Source organism: Tamandua tetradactyla, chromosome 3 (assembly GCF_023851605.1).
Source record: "Tamandua tetradactyla isolate mTamTet1 chromosome 3, mTamTet1.pri, whole genome shotgun sequence".
Taxonomy (NCBI): Eukaryota; Metazoa; Chordata; class Mammalia; order Pilosa; family Myrmecophagidae; genus Tamandua; species Tamandua tetradactyla.
The window spans coordinates 65,438,288-65,451,775 of record NC_135329.1 but is presented as its reverse complement, the minus strand read 5'-3'; the positions used below and the strand labels follow the sequence as shown (position 1 = coordinate 65,451,775).

The following is a 13,488-nucleotide window of genomic DNA, read 5'->3' as shown; positions in this document are numbered from 1 at the left end:
ATCTGAACCAGGGACCCATCTGAAGGTTGTAGGTTTCTGGAAAGTGTGTAGTGCATGGAACCCTTGTGGAATCTTATATATTGTCCTAGGTGTTCTTTAGGATTGGCTGGAATGGTCCTGGTTGGGGTTTTGCAGGTTTTAGGTAGCAAGGTCTAACTGAAGCTTGCATAAGAGCAACCTTGAGAGTAGCCTCTTGACTCTATTTGAACTCTCTCTGCCACTCATACTTTATTAATTACACTTCTTTCCCCTCTTTTGGTCAGGATGGAATTATTGATCCCACGGTGCCAAGTCTGGATTCATCCCTGGGAGTCATTTCCCATGTTGCCATCACCCCTGGATGTCATGTTCCATGTAGGGGTGTTGGTAATGATTTCACTTGCAGAGTTGGGCTTAGAGAGAGTGAGGCCATGTGTGAGCAACAAAAGAGGTCCTTCAGAAGTAACTCTTAGGCATGCCTATAGGTAGTCTAAGCTTCTCAGCCACCTATACAAGCTCCGTAAGCCTCCTGATATAGGGCATGGTGTAATGGGTGTCCCTAAAGTTTGACACAGTATCAGGGGATTCCCTGATGGTAAGGTTTAATAGTTCCATATTCTTTCTCCCATCTCTCAAGGGACTTTGCCAATACTTTTTGATTATCTGCCTAATATATCTAGGATATATCCAGGCATTACAATAATCTATATAGAATCTATACAGAATTAAAGAACCTCTTTCTTATTCTGAGGCTCCCTGACTGAGAAGTAGATTGGTGAATGATGGTGTATTATTATGAATGAAGGTTATGCTGGTACAAAAAGGAACAAAGTTGTAAGGCATGCAACGATATGAATGTACATGTGGGACATTTGGTGAGGCAAATAAGCCAGGAACAAAAGAACAAGCATGGTATGGTCACCTTTAGAAAATGCTTATAAGGAAGCAGGGGCCTAAATTGTTGCCTTTTAGAGCAGACATATTAAGTCTGGAGTGGGGTTTATTATTTCTGGATTTTGAGATGCTATTGTATATATATAACAATATATATATAACCTGATATATATAACCTGATATTCGAGATAAGAATGAAGCTGAGCAAGTTGGGGTTAAAGTAATTCAGAACACAGGGATAAAAAAGACAGTGTCTGTATTTTAGAACCACACATACCCTTTGAGACCAAAGGAAGAAAGTTTTATTTTGTCTGAAACTGAAATTTTCTGTAGAAAACAATGTAACTCAATCTATCTGTATAGCTCATTTGAACAACTTGATCAAATAAAAACTTGAATGCGTGAGGATTATGAATTTATGAATCTGCTCTACAAAGTTCACACTATGTACATAGTTCATTAGAATCAACATATCAATATTGCATTTCTTTTTAACTAGGTCTTTCATTTTAAGGAACCTGATAAAGCCCCACACTAATGCTCTTGTGTGGGAGTTCAAGAAATTCAGTTCTGTTAAATGTAGGGTTAAGTGGGGCAAATGGGGGCAAAATTAATCTGGGAATCACTAATTACATTATAGCTACCACATTATCACAGGTGTATTAATACAGGATTTTACTGAAGTTGTATTTTCCTATTTTTAGGTGACCAAGGATTATTTAATGCAGATAAATAATTTGTGATGGTTCATAAATATAATTTTTGTTAGAAGGTTTTAGTGGAACACGAAAGATCTGAGAATATCTTGCTGTAAATTGTTCATTTTTTTCAGTTATATTTATTGAGGGCCTGCAATATTCCTGACACTCCAACTGACCATAGAGATAACAGTGATGAGCAAATCTAAATAAAAGCCACCTGACTTCATGAAGTTAGTATCTTGGGGAAGAGAAACTGAACATACAGTTCTTCTTTTCAGTAACTGTATGTGTCAGAAGTGAACTGTGTGCTTAGCCTTTGGATTCTGAGATGAGAAAGCTGATGATTTCAAAGGTATTAAGATCCATTGAGGGTGGGCCATGGTAGCGCATCAGCAGAGTTCTTGGCCTGCTATGCTGGAGACCCGGGTTTGATTTCCTGTGCCTGCCCATGCAAAAAAAAAAACCATTGGCAGCTGATACCATTGCAAGGAGCTGTTTGTTCATTTCTTAAGGAAAGATTTTATTGACTCAGTTATTTTCAAAGCAGTGAACTAGGTTATACTGTGAGTGAGTTAAAACAACAAAGTTTGTATTTTATATGATTATGGTTAACATAACAGTAACTGAAAATTGAACTATGTTGTTGGGGGACTGTGTTATATAAGTAAATTATGGCAACAAATTTCTGACTGTTGGAGCTGTGCAAGGGGAGGACTGCCTATATACATGCTTTCCAGACAACTTGATGCTGGAAAAAAAAGAAAGAATTCATTCAATTAGCATGTATTTATTGAGAGTCTAGAACATGTTTGGCAGTATTTTAGGTTCTGGAGATATATCAGGGAAGAATAATGGAGCTTACCCAGAGTTTACAGAATAAGTAAACTAAATAGAATGACCATATAATTTAATCATTTGAATGGGGGCAGTTTTTGAAAAACCGCTTAGCTGAGATCTCCTCCTCCATTTAAAGTGTACAATTCAGTGGTTTTTAGTGTATTTAGAGTTGTGCATCCATCACCATTATCTAATTTTAGAAGATTTTATCAGCCCCCGAAAGAAACCTTGCACCCTTAGCAGTCACTAGCCACACCCTCAACCCAACCCCAGCAACCACTACCCTGTTTTCTGTCTCTATAAACTTGCCTGTCCTGGACATTACCTACATACAATATATGGCCTTTTGTGACTGTTTTTTTCCTTAGCATAATCTTTTTGAGGATCATCCATGTTGTAGTATGTGTCAGTACTTCATTCCTTTTTGTTGCCAAGCTTCCATTTTATGGATGAAGCACATTTTGTGTCTTCATTTTTCAGTCAAGGGACATTTATGTGGTTCCAGTTTTTGGCTGTTGTGAATATTGCTGTGTGAACACTTGTATGTATGAGTGTTTATGTGGACATATGGTGAATTGAGATACTTTTGAAAGTGAAAGGAAGTGTTAATAATTACATCAAGACAGCAGTGGTGAGCTGAAACTGTCCCAGGCAAACCAGGAAGTGTAGTCATCCTAACTGTATAGTAGGTTAAAAGGAGATAATTCTGCATTGGACAAAAATAAAGCAAGAAAGACAGGTCAAGGGATGGAGTGCTGGTTGGGAGAGAGAGTGGTGGTAATTGCAGTTTAAATAATAAGGGGAACAAATTTTAAAATAAATTTAGTGGATTGAAATGCTAGTGATCAGTGAAAGGGGAGGGGTAAAGAGTATGGTATGTATTAATGTTTCTGTTTTCTTTTTATTTCTTTTTCTGAATTGATGCAATGTTCTAAGAAATGATCATGATAATAAATATACAACAATGTGATGAGAAAAAGAATGTTCATATTGTTAAAAAAAAAAGTGTGGATAAAGAAGGCTACCTGAGAATGTGAAATTTGAGTAAAGACTTGAAGGAAGTACAAGAGCTTGGGGAATGTGCTCAGAGGTTTGAGGAACATCGAGGAAAAGAAAGCCACTTTAGCTCAAGCTTAGTGAGCAAGTTGTGGGGAGGATAGTAAGAGGTGAGATTAGAGAGGTACTGGAATTGTAGAACCCTTCTAGGCATTTTAAAGATTTTGGCTTCTACTTAGAGTGAACATAGGGGCCATTAGAAGGTTTTTTTTTTTTTTTTTTTTTTTTTTTGCATAGGCAGGCACTGGAAATCAAACCTGGGTCTCCAGCACAGCAAGCGAGAACTCTACCTGCTGAGCCACTGTGGCCCATCCCATTGGAAGGTTTTGAAGAGAGAGGTTAGAAGATCTGGCTTGTAGAATCACTTTCTTTGCTGTACTGAGAATCGACTTGAAATGGGTGAAGGTGAAAGCCAGATACCAGTTAGGAAGATCTTGTAATAATGTGGGTGGTGTCCCTGACTACTGTTATGGTGATGGCAGGTGATTAAGTGAGAAGTTTTTGAAATAATTTCAAAGATAAAACTGACAAGATAAACTGAAGCCTTAAAAGTAGATTGTGAAGGAAAGAAGTTAAGGATGACTCCAAACTTGGCCTCTGAGTGAATGGAATGGTGACGTTACCTTATATTGCAGTGAGTCTGTCTTCTCAGTGACATCATTGTAGGGGTGAAATATTTGAGTAGGTGAGAGGGAATAGAGTCCAGAACATTTGTGATAGTTACCTTTTTTTCTTTCCCCATTGTGTGCTACCATTTATTAAGAAAGAAAATAATTTTTTAAATCATATATGTGTGGGGGATTTATCTTTGATAGGACAAAGATATTTAAGCCATAGTTATAGAGGTAGAAAAGCACTGAGTAGAGGTGTGGGTGAACTGGCAGTGTTGGAGTGGGAAAATGAAGATAGTTCCCGTTTCTTTTTTCTCAATGAAGCATAACACAGGATGAGTAGCTATGTGCGAGTTATGTGTGTGTGTGTGTGTGAGAGTGAGGAAGAGAGAGAGAGAGAGAGAGAGACAGCAGGGGGAAGGAAATACTGTTTTTTGAACCTGGGAAAGTGAACATGTATTAGAGATGTATACTATTGCCAGTGAAAGTTGAATATTCACTTAAGATCTGTAGCCTAAATTTAGAGTGAAATCAGTTGTCATGTTGTAGGTTTTCTCTGTTTTAATACATTTCACTGCTGGAGTACACAGGTTTTGGAAGGAATGAGATTGAACAGTTGAGAGGCTAAGATATTGGGGACATAAAAATTGCTCATCTATATCATCCTCGTGAATGTTTATGCCTCTCAAAATAGGGCAGTCTGAAGTGTTTATTTGAATTCATTTATTTATTCCTCTCAGTAACTCAGTGTGGTCAGTAATATTATAATATATCCCTTTTTACAGAGGGGAAAGGTGGCAGAGAAAGGTTAAATAACTTGTTCAGGTCAGTATGAACGGAACCAGGGTTTGAGCCACATTATCTTAACCACTCTTCTAGTTTCTTCCTTAGGAATGATGGTCCAGGTAACGGTGGGAAAGGATCATGAAGTCATCCTGAAGTGGCAGAGGAATGCTTAGGATTTCAATAGATGATAGCAACAAGGAATGCTTGTGAAAATGACTTTGAGGGAGGAGGGAGGAAAATTACTTAGAAGTAGAATTATGTGGCCAAAGAGGGTATTGGTTGGTCCTACCCTCAACACCTGAAATATGTGAGTTGAGAGGAGGAAAAAAAAAAAGCCAATGAAGCTTACATTCAAGAGAGTTACAGGAGAATGTAATGTCACCAGAGAGTTGCCAGGTTTCAATTAAGGCAGGTTGTAGAAGAGAACTTCTCAGATTCGGATAATTTATCTTATTAACCACTGAGTTCGAGAATATATTGAACAATCGGGAAAATTGAGGGTGGCAGGTAATATAGGGGTAATCCCCTTGTGATGACATCTTGAGCTTCTAGTAGTACCAGAGGTGAACAAGAATATGAAACTTGAGAAGATCAGTCCTAATATGCCCTGACAGAGGTTGGAAAACTAGTTAAAGCTGCTAGATATGGCAGTAAGTCAAAGTGGATTGGTATTTATTCAGTGAGAACTACATAGATAACATTCAAAGCACTTTTTAAAAAATGCTTTAGAAATTGTAACAACTTTCTTTTTCTTCTTTCTGTTTTTTTGTTAAACAGGATAGCTTGAATTCCTTGGTCCTTGATTTGGATTTTCCTGCCTTGAGGAAAAACAAGAATATAGATAATTTCTTAAATAGATGTAAGTTATGTTTAAACTTCATAGCTGATCCATAGCTGTATTTTTGACACAAGATTGTTTTACTTACATATTGATTAATATTACTATAGTTCATAACTTATTAAATTCAATTTGCTTTAGTTTGCAGTTTATGTAAAGATTACTATTCTTTATTTTCAAAGGGAATGAGTTGCATATGTAAAGTAGGTAAAGTTCAAAATTTTATATGAATTATTAAGAATTTTTAGCTATTTCATGACAGGTTATGTATGTCAGTTCCAGGAGAAGTTCCTATTAATATTGGCAGCTCTAAGACGTTACTTGATGTTCGTGTGAATGTGCACATTTCAGTGCAATTAATGAAAACTAATTTAATAATGATTATTTCCATGTTAATGGAAACCTTTCTTAAATGTTTGCAGTATTAGTGACCCAATGAAGGAGTAAATGGAGTTTAATTCTAAGAGCTGGAAATTCCCAATGCCAGTGTGATATACTGTATATCAAATAAAATCTTTAATTTAGAATCATTGGAAGTTAGAGTATTTTCCTAAATTAAACAGTCTTATCTATAGTTACCATATATGTAATATGTGGTTATGTTTTATTGAAAGAATGAGCTGTTAAAATTCACTAAGCTTAGCTCTGGAAATAATGTAAACTTTGTGACATGATTCGGAACGTACAACAGGATCGCTTGGGTCATCACTGTGTCAGCTGTCATTTAACTAGCCAAGCAACATATCAGAAACAGAGTAGCTTCCTGCTACTTTTTGGTAGTCAGCAGTGTTTGTTTATATGCATTAATAAGCCATAGAGGTTTTTGGTTCTTTGATGTAAAGTATCTTAAGATTTTTAAACAGCAGTTATTAAAAACTGACAGGTTAGCTGAAAACTAAATCCAGTTTCTTGAAATAAAACTATGTTTAAATATGTTGATTATTTAAAAATATTTTAGTAAATATGATTGGTATTTCAAATACAGCAATCTTTTTATTGTAGATGAGAAGATTGTAAAAAAAATCAGAGGTCTACAGATGAAGGCAGAAGACTATGATGTTGTAAAGGTCATTGGAAGAGGTGCTTTTGGTGAAGTCCAGTTGGTAAGAAAGTATTTGTTTTGTTCTTTTTATTACTTTTTTGGCATATCATGGTTTTATAAAACAATATTAAAGGCAGCTAAGTAGATCTAATTTCTATGCCCAATCATGCCGGAAGTTAGCTTTATGAACTTGGTCATTATGCCATCTCTGGGAGCCTGAGCATCTTCATCTAGAAAGTGAGAGAATTTGGCTATAAATAGTAGCTGTGTTCAAAGGAGGCTGTGATAAGGTGTGAATAGTATCTTTGACAGAGATTCACCAGGGACAGGTTTCAGGGTTTTCTGCTAAACATGTTATTAATGACTTGTGTGAGGCAGTGGTGGCATGTTGAATAATTTTTAAAATGATTTAAATGTAAAGTACAATGAAGATTTTGCCAAAATCCAGAAAGCTATCAACCGGAAAGGTCATTGGGTGGATAGAAGTAGTGAAATTTAATTAGAATAAATAACCTATGCTTATATCTGAAGAACTCAAGGCTTAGATTGCTTAATGGTAATGCGTGAATAAAAGAACAGTTTTCCTTGGATGTAAACCATGCAAGAGTGAGGTGGCTCCCCAAAATAGTAAAGAAATTTTGGGTTACTTTAATGTAGTTTCTAAGATGATGGACATGCCTGGAATATTTTATTCATTGTAGGTGTCTTGTTGCCCTATTTTAAATGGACATAAATAAAGTGTACTCAACAGATAGAGTGCTCAGGGGACTTGAAACGATAGCAATGGCTGAAGGAATTGAGGTTAATTTGAAGTTGAGTTGAGGAAAACAGTGCCTTGGAAAATTAATGAAGTTTGTTTTTGTTCTTTGTTTTGTTTTAGTCAGTAGAAGTGTTGAAACTCCTGTGGTTAGATTTATAATGCTCTCAGTGTTGAGGATGGGCGATTAGAGTACATGACTTCTGAGTTATGAAAGATCCTATAAGATAGGGGATAATACAGAGTAGATGAATCCTAGTTCTACCATTTTCTAACTAAAAGATAATGTGCAGTTAATAATGAGATAACCCCGTATCTCATGGGGGTTGTTACTGGGAATTTAGTGAAATAACAAAATAAATGCACCTGGTTATAATGCTAAGATGTTAACTGTTACGATTTAATATATAAATTCATGTATTTGAAACAGGTAGATAGTTTCTGCATACTTAGGATTCAGTGTAGTTATAGAAGAGAGACTGGAATTTGAAGTTGTAGCTTTGGAAGGAAATATGACAGACTGTGACTTATGTTTTTGTGGCAGGACGGTCATTTTCCTGCTTTAAATTAAAAGTCTAATAATTAAAATTCAGTAATTTAAAGGAAAGGAACAGAGAAAAAAGGAGAATATATAGACACAGAAAGCTTCTATTTTCGCTGTTAATTTTTTGTCCCAAAATTAGTTTTGGTAACAAAACATGCAGGAAAAAAGTCATGTGTTTTTAAAAATGAAAAATATGTTAACATTCTATTAATCTGATGACCCAAGAGCTTCCAGCATGCTTGTTTTGGCTTTAGTTGGTTTGTTGTCTTAAGCAGGGACTTTTAAAAAAGAGCAGAATGAAATTAAGATAGTGGAGAAGTCCAAGTGATTCTTTCACAGCCTTTTCTTTGTTTCTCCCCTCCCTCCATTAGAGAATTGTGGGTTTACAGAAAAATCAAGCATAAAATACAGTATTCCCATATACTGCTTTATTATTGCAATGGAAATTTGTTGCAATTGATGAAAGCACATTTTTGTAATTGTAGTATTAGCTGTTGTCCATGGTTTAGCTTATTGTATAGTAATCTATGCCTCAGTTTCTTACCTGTTAAATGAAGATAGCAATAGCATTTATGTTTCATAGGGGTCCTCTGAGAAATAAGGCACTTGGGATAGTCTCTGAAACATAGTAATAAAATTCTCAATAAATGTTAGCAGTTATTGTCAGACAATTAACAATGTATTTCAGAGATACAATTAACAGTGGGTCGTTTATCCATTCACCTGTGAAATATTTAATCCAAGTTTTTCATGTTTCAGGAGTAGTGCTAGCCTCTAAGGATATAGTAACATAGTTTATCTTCTGAAAGCAATGTTCTTAAGGAAAAGACAGACATTAAACAAGTAAAATTATAATTTCAGATTATGATAAATAACATGAAGGTAAGGTCTGGATGCTATGGGAGAAAATAATGGAAGTATGTGCCTCATTCAAATTGGGGAGTGTGTTAGTATGCAAGCTGCCAGAATGCAATATATCAGAACTGGAATGGCTTTTAAAAAGGGAAATTTAATAAGTTACAAGTTTACAGTTCTGAGCCTTTGAAAATATCCAAATTAAGGCACCAACAAGTGGTTACCTTCACTCAAGAAAGGCCAATGGGTAGGGGACAGCTCTGTCTGCTTGGTAGTCACAGTGCTGACATCTGCTGGTCGCTTGCTACTGGGCTGTGCTACTTTCAGCCTCTGTTCCCGTGGGGGTTCCTTACTTTGCTTCTCTTGGGCTAGCTTTTATCTCTTGGCTTCCCTTGACTCTCTGCAGGTTCTGGCTTGCTTAACATCTCATGGCAATGTCTACCAGGCTCCAAGCATCTCCAAACATCTGCGTCTCTGTTCTCCATGTGTCTGCATCTGCATCAGCTCTTCTGTGAAGTTTCTGTCGGCTTTGAGGCTTCTGTCGTTTCTGTCAAATCTGCTCTGAAGTTTTTGTTGGCTCTCTCTGTCCTGCCTCTCTCCAAAATGTTTCTTTTTTTTTAAAGGAGTCCAGTAAACCAAACCAGACCCACCAGGAATGGGTTGAGTCACATTTCCACCTAATCAAAGGTCACACCCATATTTGCCCCCATCTCTTTGGAAATAATCTAATTAAAAGCTTCTACATGTAATATTGAATCAGGATTAAAAGAAAAGGTTCTCCCACAAGACTGAATCAGGATTAAACATGTCTTTTCTACAGTACGTAATACTTTCAAACCAGCACAATGTTCATAGTAGAATATTGAGAAAAGAAACCAATATTAACCTTTTAAAAATCACCTGCAGCCCTGTCACTGAGTGATAACTACTGTTATTATTTTGATATATAGGCTTTCCAACTTTTCTGTTTCTAACAGTATGTATGTGTATATTTTATAAATATTTGTATTAGGGGATCATATGATACACATGATTTTCTAACTTGTGTTTTTTAACGTAACAATAAAGACTAGACTGTACTTTAATGGTAATCTCAACAGTTGGTTCTGAGCAATCTGTATATAGTACTAATCTTCACAGCATTCCTTCTAGGTAGGTGGTATTGATGATAATTTTGTCTACTTTACAGTTGAGGAAATTTGGTAGAAAGGATAAATAACTAGCCAAAGTTCACAACGGTAATAAGTGATTGAACTGAGATTTGTACTTAGAGGACCCCAGAGTCCATTCTCTTTATGTGTGGTCATAGCCATGTTTCTATGTCAATTAATACCCTCATCTTACTCAAGCTCTTAGCAATACTCACTTCTTTCTCCTTTCTTGAAATGCCATTTCCCCCTACTTTATAGGCTCTTTTCAATTTCCTTCCTTTCCACCCAACCTCTAAATACTGTTTCCTAAAGACTAGATTCTTGTTTCTTTTATCTGCATTTTCTTCCAAGGTAAGCTCATGAATTCCAGTGACTTTAAATATAATTTATATGATGTCAGGTCTCAATTTTGTAGCTCCTGCTTAGAACTCTGTACATTCAAACTCGTATTTATAATGACTTGTTTGACATTTCCATTGAGGCGTGTCATAGACATTTAAGACTTATATGAAATAGACTGATATTCTCTGTATGTGCTCTTCCTCCACACATCTTCTTCGCTTATCTACCCTATCTTAGTAAATGACTCTAGCATCTACACAGTTGCTCAAGTAAAAAAATTAGGAGTCATCATTGATATCCCATTTCCCTTATAGTTATTTTATTAATCCTGCTTTTTCTGCCATCAGAATATTTCTCCAGTCTCTTCAATTTTTTTCAATGTTTGCCACCAGCACCTTCAACCAAGTCACCTTTTCACTCCCCATTCATGTATCTAGCACATCTAGCACCTTCTTTGTGTTCTGCTCTGTTTTCCACTTCTGCTGACAAATGTTTCATCATTGTTACTACTGATCTTGGACTGCTGAATGTTGATAGAGAAAATATCAAAGCCGTGCTTAATACGTCTTCTGCAAATTCTTGCTACTCAAGCTTAGCTGGACCCACATTACTGTTTGACAGACTATTTTTCCAACTTATTTAATATGCTACATTCTCACACACCACTCTCACTCACCCACACCCTCCCCATCCCTCATGTGAAGGAAGCAGAATTAACTGTGAGGCTTTTCTTACATATATATTTTGTTCCTTCTTTATTTTCTTACCTCTATATTGAGACAGATACAGAATGGAAAGTCGTAGTTCTGATATACCTAATACAAACTACTGCCAAATTAACTGAATACATTCATTTTGTTCTTTGCATTCAATATTTACATACTCTACAAAATGAATTTTAAAATCTTCATTTTGGCCTTATGGACCCCCTGTTAAGATGCCACCAATTTTATCTTTGTAACTCTTATCTTCACCATGTTATTCATTCTAGGCAGGCTACTCATTTCAGAGCAAGCCCTTAGTTTTACTGTCTGTTTCTTTGGTCATGTAGTTTAACTCTCTGTCTCTTAGTGCTTATTTTAAATAACAGCATTCCCAGGAAACTTTCCTAATTCATTTTACTTTCCTTTCTACCTTCCGAGTGTGATCTCTTCTCTGCATCCTTTAATTATAATTGTATAATTTACCATAATATGCCTTGTGCTACAGTTCATTTGTACAGTTCTTTGAATCTTCCTTTTATAGAGTAAAATTTTGAGGGCAGGAACTGTCTTGAGAATACCTTTGATGTTCCCATCAAGGGTTCATAGCTGCTTGTCTGAAAATAGTTCGCCCATATCTTGAAATTTTTTTTTTTTAGTCAAGTATACAGTTTAGGAGGAATATCTATAAAGAAATAAGGAAAAAAGGGAAAGCCTCACTATACAGCCATTTGAAAATTCAACCCTGGACATTGGTAGTGAATATGTGTGTGTGCAGCCAGATCATATCTGGGCTTGAATTTTTCTTTTCTTTTCTTTCTTTTTTTTTAACTTTTTATCACCCAAAACAGACACTCTTTTTTTTTTTAATTTTTATTAATAAAACCAATCAACATACAACGTGAACATTCTTAACATATGAATCTTTCATACTTGATGTGCATTCAGTGGCTCACAGTGTCATCACATAGTTGTATATTCATCACCATGGTCATTTCTCAGAACATTTACATCACTCCAGAAAAAGAAATAAAAAGAAAAAACTCATACATACCATACCCCTTACCCCTCCTTCTCATTGACCACTACCCAATTTATTTTAACATTTGTTCCGCCTATTATATATTTATTCTTAATCCATATTTTTTGCTCATCTGTCCATACTGTAGATAAAAGGAGCATCAGACACAAGGTTTGCACAATCACACAGTCACTTTGCAAAAGCTATATCATTATACAATTATCTTAAAGAAACATGGCTACTGGAACACAGCTCTACAGTTTCAGACACTTCCCTCTAACCTCTCTAATACACCTTAAACTAAAAAGGGATTATCTATATAATGCATAAGAATAACCTCCAGGATAACCTCTCGACTCTGTTTGAAATCTCTCAGCCACTGGCACTTTATTTTGCCTCATTTCTCTCTTTTGCCTTTCAGTCAAGAAGGTTTTCTTAATCCCTTGATGCCGAGTCCTGCGTCATTCTAGGATTTCTGTCCCACGTTGCCAGGGAGGTTTATACCCCTGGGAGTCATGTCCTGTGTGGAGAGGGGGAGGGCAGTGAGTTTGCTTACCATGTTGGCTGACAGATAGGCCACATCTGAGCAACAAATGAGGTTCTCTGGGGGTGACTCGTAGGCCTAATTTTAAGTAGGCTTAGCCTATCCTTTGTGGGGATAAGTTTCATATGAACAAACCCCAAGATTGAGGGTTCGGCCTGCTGATTTTGTTGTCCTCACTGCTTGCGAGAGTATTAGGCCTTTGCCAAATAGGGAAGTTGAATTTTCCCTCTTTCTCTCGATTCTCCCAAGGGAACTTTGCAAATACTTTTTTATCCACTGTTCAGATCACTTTGGGATTTATTGGGGCATCATTCTGGACAAACCTACAAAATCTCCTGCCCTACTCAAGGTTCCATGTACTTACAATGTTCAATTAAACTGTCCATATAAGTTGTATTAGGAGATGCACTAGTTAAAATATAAATTTTGTACCAAATAAACATTTTTTGCTTTAGTCTCACATATAGATTAAAGTTTTAAAATATAAATTACCATCTGTTTTCAACACCTTGCAATATTGACATTCTTTTGTTCTTCCTCATGTAAAAACATTTTTTAATTTGTACATTTTGTCATTATCATTGTATGCTCTAGGCATTCCTAGCTTATACCATCTCAGTCTTTATCTTGGCTTGGATTTTCTTGTCTTTCTATCTCGTTTATGACACAGATCCTCGAACATAGAAAGTTTTCATTGAAGTGAATTGATTACAACCCTTCCTGATCCCTATGGCCAGATCGTCTCCTGTGCATCTGGTGTGCTGAGTGGGTATAGGCTCTCAGTGACAGTATTCAGGGCAGAATTAAAATGCGGCTCTTCTTATTTAAA

General features: G+C 36.1%; 1 protein-coding gene across 1 annotated transcript in view; it reads left to right on the top strand.

Moving 5' to 3' along the window:
- The window catches only part of ROCK2 (Rho associated coiled-coil containing protein kinase 2), a 206,317-nt gene that overhangs the window by 94,240 nt on the left and 98,589 nt on the right, over positions 1-13,488 (top strand). Inside the window, exons 2-3 of the mRNA XM_077153221.1 lie at positions 5,642-5,723; positions 6,705-6,805. Of these exons, the coding sequence (XP_077009336.1) occupies positions 5,642-5,723; positions 6,705-6,805 (183 nt within the window). The remainder of the gene's footprint in view (positions 1-5,641; positions 5,724-6,704; positions 6,806-13,488) is intronic.